The sequence below is a fragment of the Ostrea edulis genome, chromosome 6, assembly GCF_947568905.1.
Source record: "Ostrea edulis chromosome 6, xbOstEdul1.1, whole genome shotgun sequence".
Lineage (NCBI taxonomy): Eukaryota > Metazoa > Mollusca > Bivalvia > Ostreida > Ostreidae > Ostrea > Ostrea edulis.
Genome location: NC_079169.1, coordinates 50,256,759 through 50,270,076, shown reverse-complemented (window position 1 = coordinate 50,270,076; position 13,318 = coordinate 50,256,759). Strand labels below are relative to the sequence as shown.

The window sequence follows — 13,318 nt, the reverse complement described above, 5'->3', positions numbered from 1 at the left end:
TAACGACATCACAGAGAGACACACGTATGTATGAACATGCACGTGCAGGAAGAAGGAACGTGACATCGCTGTAGCCAACGTTCGGCATTTTGTTTACATTCTATTGCATTGAACAGCAGACAATGGCGGAGGAGTTTTTTCCCCATTATACAAATGCCATCAATTTGAACACGAGAATTTATGAATCATATTACAAAAATTTCTTCTTGGCAATAACTAAAATATCAATGAATAGAGAGTTTCTATAATCTCCAGAATTTGGCCTTGCTCAAGCAATAATTCAGTGGCGGACCCCCACCCGGGGGGGGGGGGGGGGGGGGGGGGGAGGGGGGGGAGGAGGTGTTGCAGCAGGCCCCCTTTGCTAAAAGATGACCATTTTTGTCATGTTTGGCTCTTCACCCCCTTTTTAGGCGGATAAGGCACATGCAGACTTTGATCGCACCCCGTAATTCATCTGCACGGGTTTATGGATACTCTTATTCACCAAAGTCTCGGACTCGTTTTCCTTTACCCATGGGCGATACAGAACAGGCTCTACACCATGAGGAATACGGGTACCTGTAAAGTGCGAAACGAAACCCACCGAAACGAAACAGAATGTCTAACCGAACTCTTTTAATTATAATATTTTAGGCCCCTGTGAAAGTTACCACATATAGACATAAAATTTGCCTTCCCTTGGATGTAGGCTTTTGGCTTGACTGATACAAAGTTTTAAAAGTTGGAGGGGGAGTAAGCACAAAGTACATATCCGAAGTTAATTAAATACCATGTGCAATTAGTTTCGGATCCATAAAATTCAGGGCGGAGGGTTACAGTCCCACAGGTCAGAGGTCTGGAGAAACACACTAAACGAGGGGTGGGGTCGCCGGCGTTGGGCATAAATACGTTTCAGAATTTTTTGCTCTAAAGACAAATCTATGTATACATGTGGATATTGTGTATCTGTATGTAGTATATCAAACGGTGGATTCTGAGTATGTTCCCCCGTTCTCTTTGTAATTTCTGCTTCACGATCCCTTGTTCATAAGCCCTTTGATTTTACAAAATGCTGACCTCCTGATATTATTGCATAAAAAAAAATTCCGTTTTCCGTCCCGTTTTCAACTCCCCGTCTTAGCAACACCCCAAATGTATAGAGTTATCTTTAGACTCACTACATATCAATAATAATTTTTAATAATACATGTATATATATCTTACCGAATTGCATTCATATAATATGGTATACTATTTAATTTTTTCCATTATTGAAAGTACTCGCACCTCAGAAGTTAGAGATCAAGTAAGAGGTTAATAGCTCTTCCTGCTTTCAACTTTCTCAGACACCAGCTTCTTCAAACAATGTATCTATGCCCAAAGGTGGATCCAACGCCAGCGACCCCTCGTTTAGTGTGTTTCCCCAGACCTCTGAGACAGTAACCCTCCGTTCTGAAATTTATGGATCCAAAACTAATTGCACATGGTATTTAATCAACTTCGGATATGTACTTTGTGCTTACTCATCCCCCTCTTCCAACTTTTAAAACTTTGTATCAGTCAAGCCGAAAGCCTATATCAACGGGGAGGCGAATTTTATTTATATGTGGTAACTTTCACAGGGGCCCAAGATACCATTTTTAACAGTGGCGGATTTAAGGGGGGGGGGGGGGGGGGGCAAGATACCATTTTTAACAGTGGCGGATTTAAGGGGGGGGGGGCTAAATCGTTAGGTTTCACTTATTTTATGTGTAGATAATGCACGCAAGTCATCATTTACCGGTATGTATATTTGAAAGCCACCGACTTGAATTATGTACAAAATCCTTCATATATTTATGCACACATAAAACAAACAGCAAACAATTATTACAATAGCGTAATTTTTACAGTAACAACTGTCAACTCATCGTCGCAAACCATGGTTTCGAGTCTACACGCGCTCCCTCAAATTGATGGAGAGAATCGACGAGAAGCACCCAGTGGCTAACCGACGATGCTGTCACCCACAAACATTACAACAATGGCTGCTAATGCATGAGATCCAACTGCATGACCACTGATGCTATAATAATTGCTGTTGTAATTACAGAGTGGTCATTATAACAGCAGTGGTTGCTATTATCGTACATGTAGTTGGTTGATTGTATATTGTTTAATGTCCCTCTCGAGAATTTTTCACTAACATGGAGACATCACCATTGTCGCAGGAGGGCTGTAAAATTTAGGCCTATGCTCAGCGTTTACGGCCTTTGAGCAAGTTGATATATCTTTATCGTGCCACACCTGCTGTGACACAGAGGCTCAGTTTTTGCGGACTCTTCCAAAGGACAGCCCCATTTAGTCGCCTCTTATGACAAGCAAGGGGTACTGAGGACCTATTCTAACCCGCTATTACAATAGCAGCCATAATCACATCATTTGGATTATAAACTCAAACTTTAATATCAAATCTTTATAAAACTATTTCGGTAAAGTGACCTTTAATAGCTGATACTATAAATAACATGTTTCAGTGTTCTGAAGATGACATTCCTTACAGATTCACATTACATGCAAATGTCGGAGTATTTTTTCCACATCATCAGTCACTAGTATTGGTACATTGAATATACACTTAATAAAACACATCAGTTACCGCTACATAGCAAAGTACAAACAATAAACAAAATTTTCTGAATTCCACATCAATGGGTTCATAGACATTTCTACATAATTTACATCCTACAACCCATAGCTGAGATTCTCGTTAATCTTCATCACTTTCACCACAAACCAGCAGGATCATACGAAATACATATACACACATTTACATACAGTTTGTCAGTATATATGGAATTTAAAATCCTTCTAAGTTTTTGTTGAGAAAACTTTCAGTTTATATTTATATCACCAAGTCTGCTCACTGAAATCCTTGGGAGATTTCCTTACATTTCATTAACTATAATGTTTACTAATCTCATTTGCAATGCACACTGGGACTTCAGATAGTTCTATAAGCAATGGATATCCTTATATATACATTAGCATATATATAACTTTTTCTAACCCTCATTCATTTGGACATCTCTGGGCATAATGAATATTCATACTGATGATCACTATGCTAATAATGTGATTTGTTTCACACCTATAAGCTTAATGAATATTCATATCACTCACACTGATAATTGCATGTAGATTCACTTCACACCAACAAGCTTAATGAATATCCATAACACTACGTCGGTAGTTTGATCCGTTTCACATCTATATGCCAATTCAGAATAAGTATCCCTCTCACAGTGCCAACAAATCTTCCTCATCTTCGTCCTGTAAGAGCTGATTATATTCGGTGTCACTGAATGTAGGCATGAATCGACGCTTTCCATTGGCCGTTGTTCCATACGACACATCATCCATTTCCAGATTCTCCTCACCTCTAAGTCTCGTAAATCCTTCAGTATCTACATGCGTACTGAGATCATTATCTCGAGAGGCAATAAACTGCATGATCACAAATAAAACACTTAATAAAATACTCAAAGCAAGACAACTGTACATCAGAGACATCTTGAGGTAATACTCGTAAAAATACCCAGTAGTGACCGGAACTATCATTTGGCCCATGGCCGAACCCATAACAAGCACGGCAGTGGACTTTCCAGTCATTTTGAAATACTGGTCAATCCAGGAGATTGCCGTGGGAAACATGGACGACATTCCAAAACCTAAGGTCAAGGTCCCTATCCAGAGAACTGCATCGTAATAACTGATCCCAAAACTCAATAATGCAGAGCCAATCAGCATTAGGCAAAGGTCTATGGCCAGCATGCAGGTTGGACGGAAACAGTTTGCAATAAATATTGAAAACCCTCGTCCTGCTGCAAGGGAACCCCAGAAAATCGCGGTCACTATGGCTCCTTTGTCTTTTGTCCAGCCCTTGAAGTTCACTGTGAAGGTCATCAAAAGGCCCCCAAAGGTCGTCTCCATGCCAATATAAGCAAGGAAAAACAAAAACATCATAGACATAATCACATATCGCTTGCAAGGATTTCCAAACTTATCGTGTCCAGCATCGGTGTCTTCATAGACACTAATATCAGACTTGTATCTATCATAACAATACAAACTACAGAACAGAAAGCCGTTCACTAACAACATAGCACCAATGATTAGATACGCCATCTGAACCCGGGACATGTGACCCACCGCCTGTAGGATGTTCTCTGGCTCCACAGAGGACGGTTTCTTTGGTTTGCGGACAATAGGGAAGGTAGAATTGTGATACAGCATGGTGATGGAGCCGTTCACTTGATCTGTGAATGAGGACGTAGGATTTGGTGTTCCGGTAGAAGTAGAGCGAATTGTAGTGGTTTTTGTAGCTGATGGTCTCTTGGTGGTGGTTGTCTGGGTTGCTTTTTGTGTTGAAATGGGCGATGTTTGTGTAGTGGTAGATGTTTGTGTTGAAATGGGTGATGTTTGTGTAGTGGTAGATGTTTGTGTTGTAGTGGTTGGTATTTGTGTAGTAGTAGATGTTTGTGTTGTAGTGGTTGGTATTTGTGTAGTGGTAGATGTTTGTGTTGTAGTGGTTGGTATTTGTGTAGTGGTAGTTAGTGTAGTAGTGGTTGGTGGTTTTTTGGTGGTTGATGTTTGTGAAGCTGGTGGTGTTTTAGTGGTAGATATTTGTGGGGTGCTGGGTTGTGTTTGTAAAGCAGGACTTGGTGTCAAGGTGGCAGTGGAGTTTGTGTTGGTGGAGGATTTCGTTTTTGGTCTCTCTGGGGTGGAATCTGAAATTGTTTTTTTAACAGCTGTTTTGGATGGAGTGGAGATTTCTGAGGTGGATTTTGGAGAGTTTGTAGATGGTCTCAGTGTTGATGTTCCACCATTAATGTTTGGTGTGAGTAATACTGAATTCCCTGGCTCTGTACCATTAGTCTCACCTTCATTTATTGCTGGGGGTACACCTCCGCTTCCATTTACAGGATCTGTGTGCCAGTCTGAGGGAGGTCTCGGAGTGAGGTGTTTACTCTGTGGATTTTTCTCAGGGCCATCCTTAGTTTTGTCATTAATATCCTTCAAATATTTGTTACCATCTGCCTTCTGCTTGTCCTCTGTGGTAGAGTCTATGTGTGTTGGTTTCTTTGGTTTCTGCGGGGCTGGGGTGACAGGAGCAAGGGTCAAAACCATAGTCGTTGTCATGGAGACATCTTTTGTACTGCTATAACTGAAATCAATCGGTGGGAGTGTATTGTTGATGCTGGGTGAATCTCTCGCATGGCGAGAAAAATTTGAGGCATTTGTATTGTTTACGAGAAACTCGGTTAAAGAGCCAGTCATTGGGTGAAGACCTTGCTGAAAAGTATTCGTGGATAAATTCACAGGAGTGTTGGAGAGGAAAGGTTGAGATAGCAATGGAGCTATGAAGGCACCTACTCCAAACGCAAAGTGCATTGCCTGGATGTATGGAGGGCTTCTCTTACCCCAGATCCTAACGCAGTAAGCATTGCCACCTAGCAAAAGAATGAAGGTAACATCAATCAACACATACATAGATTTAAAAAGCGACAAAATACACTACACATAGTAAACACTGTCTCATGACAGTTGATATCAAATAAATTCCACATTCAACCATCTTCCCTAGCCAAGTGTTTTCGGTCTACTCCGCTCCCCAAAAACGTTTATGGGAAAAAAAACCTTGTGTTGAGGACTAGAGCTGTCACAGGTACCATGGACTAAAGATGATACACATGTCATAGAATTAAAGGTGACATGTATGCCATGGACTAGAAGTGACATGTGTCATGGAATATGAAATCTCAACATGTAGTGAATACATTGATTCAGAATATACAGAATACTGAACATGCTGAACAAAATTACAAACTACAAACTCCTTCTTCATAAAATGCTTGCATCAAAAATGCTGTATAACATTAACTAACGTATAAATTATCATACATTGACTTTGACAAATGTATATACTATAATGTAACATATATATTGACTTTGACTAATGTATAATACAGTTTTGTATAACATATATATATATTGACTTGAAATAATGTATAAAATGACACATTAAACAGGGATAAGTACTCAATATTGTTATTTAAACCATCATCCTTGTTGATTCTTTCTGATTAAACAAACATTTTAAAATGATTCAATACATTCAAATGTCACAAGTTGAGTGGCAAGAAAAACTTTCAAGCAGTAGTGCGTGTACATGTAAGTAAATCTTACTTCAGAGTCAAAACATCACTCCCAAAACACCCAAGTTATCTTCAAGTGTACAGTATGTGCTAATTTTAGTCAAAAATGGCAAAGTGGTATTTGGGAATTTGAAAATCTATGTAAACTTAACACATATCAACTAAGAGCTCACCTGGTCTGGATTTTTAAAAAAAAATCTCAACCTTAAGTTTTGAGTTTTCTTTCATTTGAGCAAAATCTCAGACTTAAGAAATTCAGGCCTGAGCCACTCAGGAGATCTATAATTAATATTCTTTTTTGACCAGTACTATACCTGTGTCCAAAACTCCCATAGACATTCCCTGCAGTGACATCATCAACGTGAGAACGGTCAGCGTGAGTGACCAAGGAATGATACCAGTGGCTAAGGCAGCAACTATCAAGGTCACCATCAGCAGGAGCTGTTTATCGAAGTGGTCAAAAAGGAATCCGCCAATGAGAGACCCGAGGAGGTACCCGATGGACCTTGCCGTGAAGATCAGGGCCATGTGTGTGGTGTCAGTGTGGATTCTCTCCTTCAGGTCCAGGAGGGTTGGCCCAGGGATTGCGATACATAAACCCTGTATTACACAGTACAACACAATTTTATAAAGTTTTAAATTCAATAAAACCAATTTGCAAAATATGATGAGGATGCTGTTTAGAAATATGGTTCATGGTCAAAGTAATTAATAGCGCAGGCAATTCCTTAACAAAAATTGGGGTATCATTTAATTTTGGAATAATTATATTTTTTGGAGAACAAGTGAATTTTTATTTCAGCCTTAGTGCGGGTTGACAATTAATGTACTTACTTATGTAGTTACTAACTTAACCGCACTAAGGCTGAAATCAATAGTTAATTGTTTTCTAAAGATAGAATTATTCTGAAATTGAATAAAACCCTGTTAAAATATGCCAGAACATGAAATTCATGAGAAATCTTGATAGTATTAAAGATTTAAAAAAAAGCATAGATCTATTTAGACTCCACCATATTAAGGGGCATAACTCCACATAGTTAAAGTGAAATTTTATGGTAAAATTTGAAATGGATCAGTGTTTGCTGTTTGGTACAATGTGGACAGGTTTTTTTTAAGGTCTTGATCTCAAGAGTCTGGGCCTTTCCAATTGGGAAAAATAGCAACATTTGCTTGAAATTGGGGAAAATGTTCCATACAAAGAAGTAGGGAGAAAACCAAACCAGAGTGCATTAAAGTATAGATAAATTGGACTCCTTTTGACTTTCAATTTGTCACTCAAATAAACAGAGGTAAAAAAAAATTAGGTTTACTTAACAATTTTCAAGAAAAAATTGTAATCAGTGGGCCTGTGAAGAAGAAATATGAACAATTAGGCTACCCTGTTTTGATTTGTTTTCATGTTTTGGGAATTTCAAAGCAAAATTGGGAAAAATACCTGCGTTTTAGCATTGAGATGGGGTCTTATTTTTGGCCCCCCTACAGACCCTAAAAAATCCCTGGTAGCAGTCCCTTAAAATTATTTGAATTTTCAAATCATTGGGTCAAAAAGACCTCAGATTAAATTCATATTATCAAAGCGTATCACTGCAGCATAAACAAAACAAAACGAGTTTGTATAGTTTGGTGGTCCCCAACAACATTTTCAAATTTGGTCCAGTCAACATTAAGAAATGGGGAAAAAAATGTTGAAGCCACATCCATCCACATTTTTTAAACTTTGTATGAAAGACTTAATCATTTAGGGTTAGGCTGATGGACTAAATACCAACCAAAGTTAGAAAAGTGAGGGACAAACACACGGTCTTGATGAAGCTGCAACACCACATTGTTGTGGGACTTTTCCGTTTGCGAAGGTCGAGCAGCGATGTGTGATCATACGTCCCGCCCTCATCCTCCTCATCCTGCATCATCTTGACAGTAAGTGTCAATGTACACCGGCAAACTGGGAATGATTGCTCTCACCAATGGGTCATTGTGGTCTTACATGGGTTTGATGTCAGAAATCCAAATAATTGTTCAGCATTCTCATTCTGTTAATATGAAAGAAACACATCAGTGGGCCTTCACTCTGTGAGTAAATAAATGTCACCTGAATTTAACAAGAACAAGATGTGTTTGTTAAACACTGATGCCCAAGTATGACAGCTAATTAAACTTCAGTAATTGAAATGTATTTAATTACATTCTTCAAAGTAATTGAGAGTAATTAATCGTGATCAAACGATTGTCGCCAACAATCGATTGTTAATCGTTTTTGACTCGTCCATTCCGATTATCAATTCCAGAGTCAGAGCGGACCCCATATTGAAAAGCTGATCCAGAAAGGATTCAGTTATCAGATGAATATTTCTCAAACTACTCACAACTACTTTGACGTCGATTGGAGTTTTGTGCATTTGTGTGCTGACGTCATGCGCAAAAGAATCGAATGGGAAGGAGGTGACCAAAGTCAAAGTGATGCTTCTTTTGTCAGTACAGAGCTTTTTAAATGCCAATAGCATCGGAACAGTCATGATTAACTTGTAGAATAATCATCCGATAACCAAATACTCATGTCTTGGATGGTAGATCCACGAAAGAAAGATGTAAAAGGTAGGTAATGCAACGACACTAGCCTGTGTCGCTGAATTACCACTTTACAATGTGGTCCTCTATGACTCTCCCCCGCATATGTCATGATATAAAAGCGGGGGAAAGAGTAAGGGGAGCATCGGACCAGCTGATAACTTGATATATATCCTTACCCAGGAAAAGCCAAGCTAGATATCTGGAAATGTTTTGGGTTTCTTAAAACTATTTAAAGTCAATATGGATGTCATATAGCTAGAAAAAAAAAACCCCACCCATTTCATTCCTCCTTAATAGGCTAATAGACAACTGCATGTTGCACATATCCTTGAAAATAAAAGGCAATAACCCTAAAAATAATAAACATTTATTAACTACATGTAAATACCGAATATATCGATCATTTTCAATGTAATTGACCCCATCCCTGAGACAAACAGATGGACCAAAATACATTATGGGGTAAGGGGGCATAAAAAGTAGAGGTGCGCGGTATTACCGATATTTTTCTGGTAGCGGTATGTACCGCGGTACACGAGGCAAAATACCGGTATATTCAAGTCTGATAACTCTTAACAGAAATATAAAGTTGAAACAAGAAAAAATAATTAAAGAAATTTGAGTACGCAGTGACTCATTTTATTTACATCGCTCCCTCGTTGTGATTTAATGAAAGGTAAGTCTAATAACTGTACACAATCGGTAAAACATACGAAGTACATGTATAAAATGTGATGATTTGATTATTAATGATATGAAAACAAATCAAAGATTTACTTAAATAAAAAATTAATAGAAAACATTTCATTAAGTAATTATTTTAATATATAAGGTAGATTATAAAAATTGTTTTTATGTTGTTTGGTTTATGCGGGTCGAATACCATTTCTACCTATTAGGCAAACCCCGAGTAAAAAAATATAAAATGGCAGATGCAGACTTGTGCATTCGAAACCACTGTTCTTCATGCGAGTACAAATTCTTGCCGATTCTTAACGCCGAGTTAATGGGTTTGAGGTGCAAGAATATAGGAATTGTGGTCAAAGAACACATTCGTGTGCACATGTTCTGGACAGGCGTATCCTAAATGTAGACGTTCTCATCATTTGCGACTTTAAGTCTAAGAACTTCTAGACTTTGAGATCATATGTCAAATAAATTCCACAAGTTTTCCCCCTATTAGTTATTTTGATAGTCGTTCCAACCAGTAGTCCAGTCACAGTCGATTGTAGTCATGATACAGAGAGACTGCTATATTGTATGTACAATATATGCTTACTTTAATGTTTGGATTAGACTTTTGTTCTGTTCACTGGTTTCAAAATAGATTTAAATAAGATATTTTCCTTATTATTTATATTTGAATAAATTAAATGCAATTTACAATCAATAAACTAATAACTGTTCATTATATACAATAAATCACAACTAAAATCCACTAAAATTTTATCATAAAATTGAAAGATTAAATCTGCGGTATACCGTGGTATGTGCCATGGTATTTTGCAAATACTGCAGTACATTTATTTTCTGCGGTACCCAACTCTAATAAGAAGTTTAAGTAGCTATGAGAAGCCTACATATACATTCTGCACCTGTTAACATATTCAACAGAAAACCAGCTATTAGGCAGGGATTAAAACTAACGGTCACCCGGTCGCCCAAGACGACCAAATATTGGTACGGGTGATGAAAACTTCGTAAGGCACTGGTCCAGTTGGCGACCAGAATTTCCTCTATGTTCAAAGTTGTAATATCGGTGATAAACCCGGTTTCCCTATTGAAATCATAGTTTGTGTTTATTATCTTTTTAAATAAACAATACGATCAGCGAATCTCTATACGATCTATGCGTGTTACATAGCAATATTACGGAATTTTAAATGGTGCATTTGGGTATCTACATTTACGTTGCGTGATATGTTTCCTGTTAGTTAAGTCGCACACGGGCAAAGATTAGCCTGATTAGGATTTCAGGGTTGGCAAAAAAGTGGTCAATATGAGTATTGACCAGGCTAGTGGTCAATACTGGTTAAAACCGGTCAATACTGGTTAATACTGGTCGATTGAAGATTATTTGGTCATTATAGTCTGTCTTATTTATTTTAAATGTTTAAGTGACCATTATGGTAAATACTGTAATTCATAACATGCACTATCAGTTTATAATGTACTTGTATAAGTCATAATATTAAATAAATAATATACAAATGACTCAGTCTGTTGAATTGGGGAAGATGTAAAAGTTTCTGTTCATATTCCTTAGTTTAACAAGAGAACTACCTATATAAGTATTGTTTCATCAATCTTCATTTTAACTGTTGAATAAACATTTGAGGGTGTGTGTTGGTGATGTTTTCATAACAATAACAGGCACACTGGTCATCTCTGGTCCCAGCCTATGCTTATTAACACCTGTCAATTCTGCTTCCTGTGCTCAGGTAATGTCCAGCTACCTTTTATTCTTAATCTGTCCAGGTACATGTAGTAAAAGGTCTGTCTCCAATCGTCAAGCTATGCTATAGAACTGTGACCCTCTGGTTGGTACTGAAGATATTGTGGTCAGTTTCAGCAAACCAAATATATTAAACTTATGAAATTACATTTGATTATCTAATGAAAAATATTAATCAACAATTGATCCATATAATGAAAAGACTTAATTTATCTTTATCTTTGCAAGAAATGTACAAAAATAGGAAAATGTACAGTTTAAATCACAATTGACCATTATTGACCAGTATTGACCGGGACGGTTAAAACCGGTTAAAACCACTGGTTAAAACCGTGGACGGTTTTGATCGCCCAACCCCGATTAGGAAAATCCAAAAAGCATCATGTGGGGTTTTATTGAAGGGATAAAGGCTCCCGATCCCACAAATAAACCAAAGAGAGAATACAATAAAAACTACGAACTAACAAGACTGAGAAAATTCCAAATTTCGTGGTAGGAAAACAGACCGTGGTTGTAGTTAGACGATGAGCTAGGCATGTTTTGATGACCTGCAAAATGTTCCCCAAGCATGGAAAAGGAAATAGAACACGAGTTAGAGTAAATATTTCTGACAAAATGTGTTCTTTGTTATATGGGCTAGTAAATCTCATTCCGGGCTAGTGAAATTTGAAAGTTGGTATCCCGTTTGGCTACTTAATTTTAAGGGTTAATTTTAATCCCTGTATTAGGTCACATGCACAGATCCAGAGTTGTTTTGTTTTAAATGGGAGGGTGTGTTAATCCCTTGAACTATTTCCAGGAGGTGGTAGGGATAGAGGAGTCACCATCCAGAGCTGTCGAAAACTGACAGTCCTGTCGGCAAGGCCGGTAAAATATTCTCTGCACCAATAACTTGCTAGAAAACGTTGGAGGACTCCAAATGATCGTTCGAAAATAACGGTCATGATCCGATTATTTGAGAGCTTGGGTTCGGGATGCACAACTGAAGGTCACTCAAACATGTCCAGTGGCTGATCAATTTTGTGAAAGGTTCTCTACTCAGTTAAATACGACCAGTTGTGGTAGCTCAGTGGTAGAGCGGTCGCTTCGTAACTGGAAGGTCGTGAGTTTGAGTTCTGCTCGTGTCATTCTTAAGATGTCAATATATCTTTGCCAAACGCTCAGCATTTAGCAGTCTTTCAGATATGACCTCCATTGTCGCGGCAGCTGTTAACATGTAAAAGAACCCTCACTACTACGGCCCTGAGTCAGAGTTCAAAACATATGTCTAAGTTTGTAGTACTTCACCTACAGCTGGTGACGTCTCAATATGAGGGGGAAATTCCTGATGGGATCGTGGGATGTAAAACAACTTGGAAAGAAAAGAAAAATTGCTGAACCTAGACCACTTAAAAATTATGAAGGCTTCCATGGTGTTCGAGAGTTCCAAGATGGTTGGAAAACTGACCGTGTTTGGCTGGATATGAGTGAGAGATGGCATTTTGGTGCCGTTCGTTTTCTTGTTCTTTCTTTCTATGCAATACAAAGTACATGTATCTGGTCTGACAAAGCTTTGTTCGGTCTGACCTAATCTCAGCGAGATTCGTCGAGGCTGGATATTTGGACTGACGCCTCGATGAATCTCGCTGAGATTAGTTCTGATACAGATAAACCTAATGACCGCTCGACCGGTTGGGGATAAACAGTCTATACCAGTGTATACGTAATTATGCGACTTTGGTACAGAGGGACTCACAATTACTCGGGTTGTTGGGTTACTAATTAAAGTAATATCACATTTCAATTAATATTGTGTGAACTTACTTCGAATTAGGGCACAGTAAGTGGAAATCTCTCTCACACTTGAAGTCCTCTAAGCCTTTACGACACACGTCAGACTCATAACCGGAAATAGCAAATCGCTTGGTCGCTTATATCACTGAATATTGCATCTTTCAAAACTGTCCGAGCTTTCTTTTGACAGGAACTATTCAAGTAGATTATAGAAAATGTAATCAAATCAAAAGAATTTTTTGTTCAGATCTGTGCACATCTTAAAACTCCTGGAATTTTTAAAAAGATGAACAAGTTAAAGTGAAAATGAAAGTAAGTGACAGAAGGCAGTGACAGAAGCCGA

General features: G+C 38.2%; 1 protein-coding gene across 2 annotated transcripts; it reads right to left on the bottom strand.

The window, feature by feature from the left end:
• Nucleotides 1-2,445: 2,445 nt before the first annotated feature.
• LOC125645455 (uncharacterized) lies at nucleotides 2,446-13,137 on the bottom strand. 2 transcript variants are annotated; one of them, XR_008795842.1, is made up of 5 exons: nucleotides 13,006-13,137; nucleotides 7,949-8,209; nucleotides 6,491-6,776; nucleotides 2,862-5,471; nucleotides 2,446-2,801 (listed from the first exon to the last, which is right to left on the bottom strand). XR_008795842.1 is itself a non-coding variant. In XM_048870980.2 (4 exons), the coding sequence occupies exons 2-4, from the start codon at nucleotides 8,087-8,089 to the stop codon at nucleotides 3,259-3,261; spliced, it is 2,640 nt and encodes an 879-aa protein (XP_048726937.2). In that variant the 5' UTR covers nucleotides 8,090-8,209; nucleotides 13,006-13,137; the 3' UTR covers nucleotides 2,446-3,258. The 2 variants fall into 2 exon arrangements, 1 of the variants encoding a protein (XP_048726937.2); XM_048870980.2 differs by having other exon boundaries at nucleotides 2,446-5,471.
• Between the last annotated feature and the right edge of the window lie 181 nt (nucleotides 13,138-13,318).

Coding starts and splice junctions, on each gene's coding strand:
- LOC125645455 (XM_048870980.2), bottom strand. CDS start 8,089: ATGATGCAGGATGAGGAGGATGAGGGCGGGACGTATGATCACACATCG. Junction 6,777..7,948: donor CCCTCACTTTTCTAACTTTG/GTTGGTATTTAG, acceptor TGTGTAATACAG/GGTTTATGTATCGCAATCCC. Junction 5,472..6,490: donor TATGGGAGTTTTGGACACAG/GTATAGTACTGG, acceptor TTCTTTTGCTAG/GTGGCAATGCTTACTGCGTT.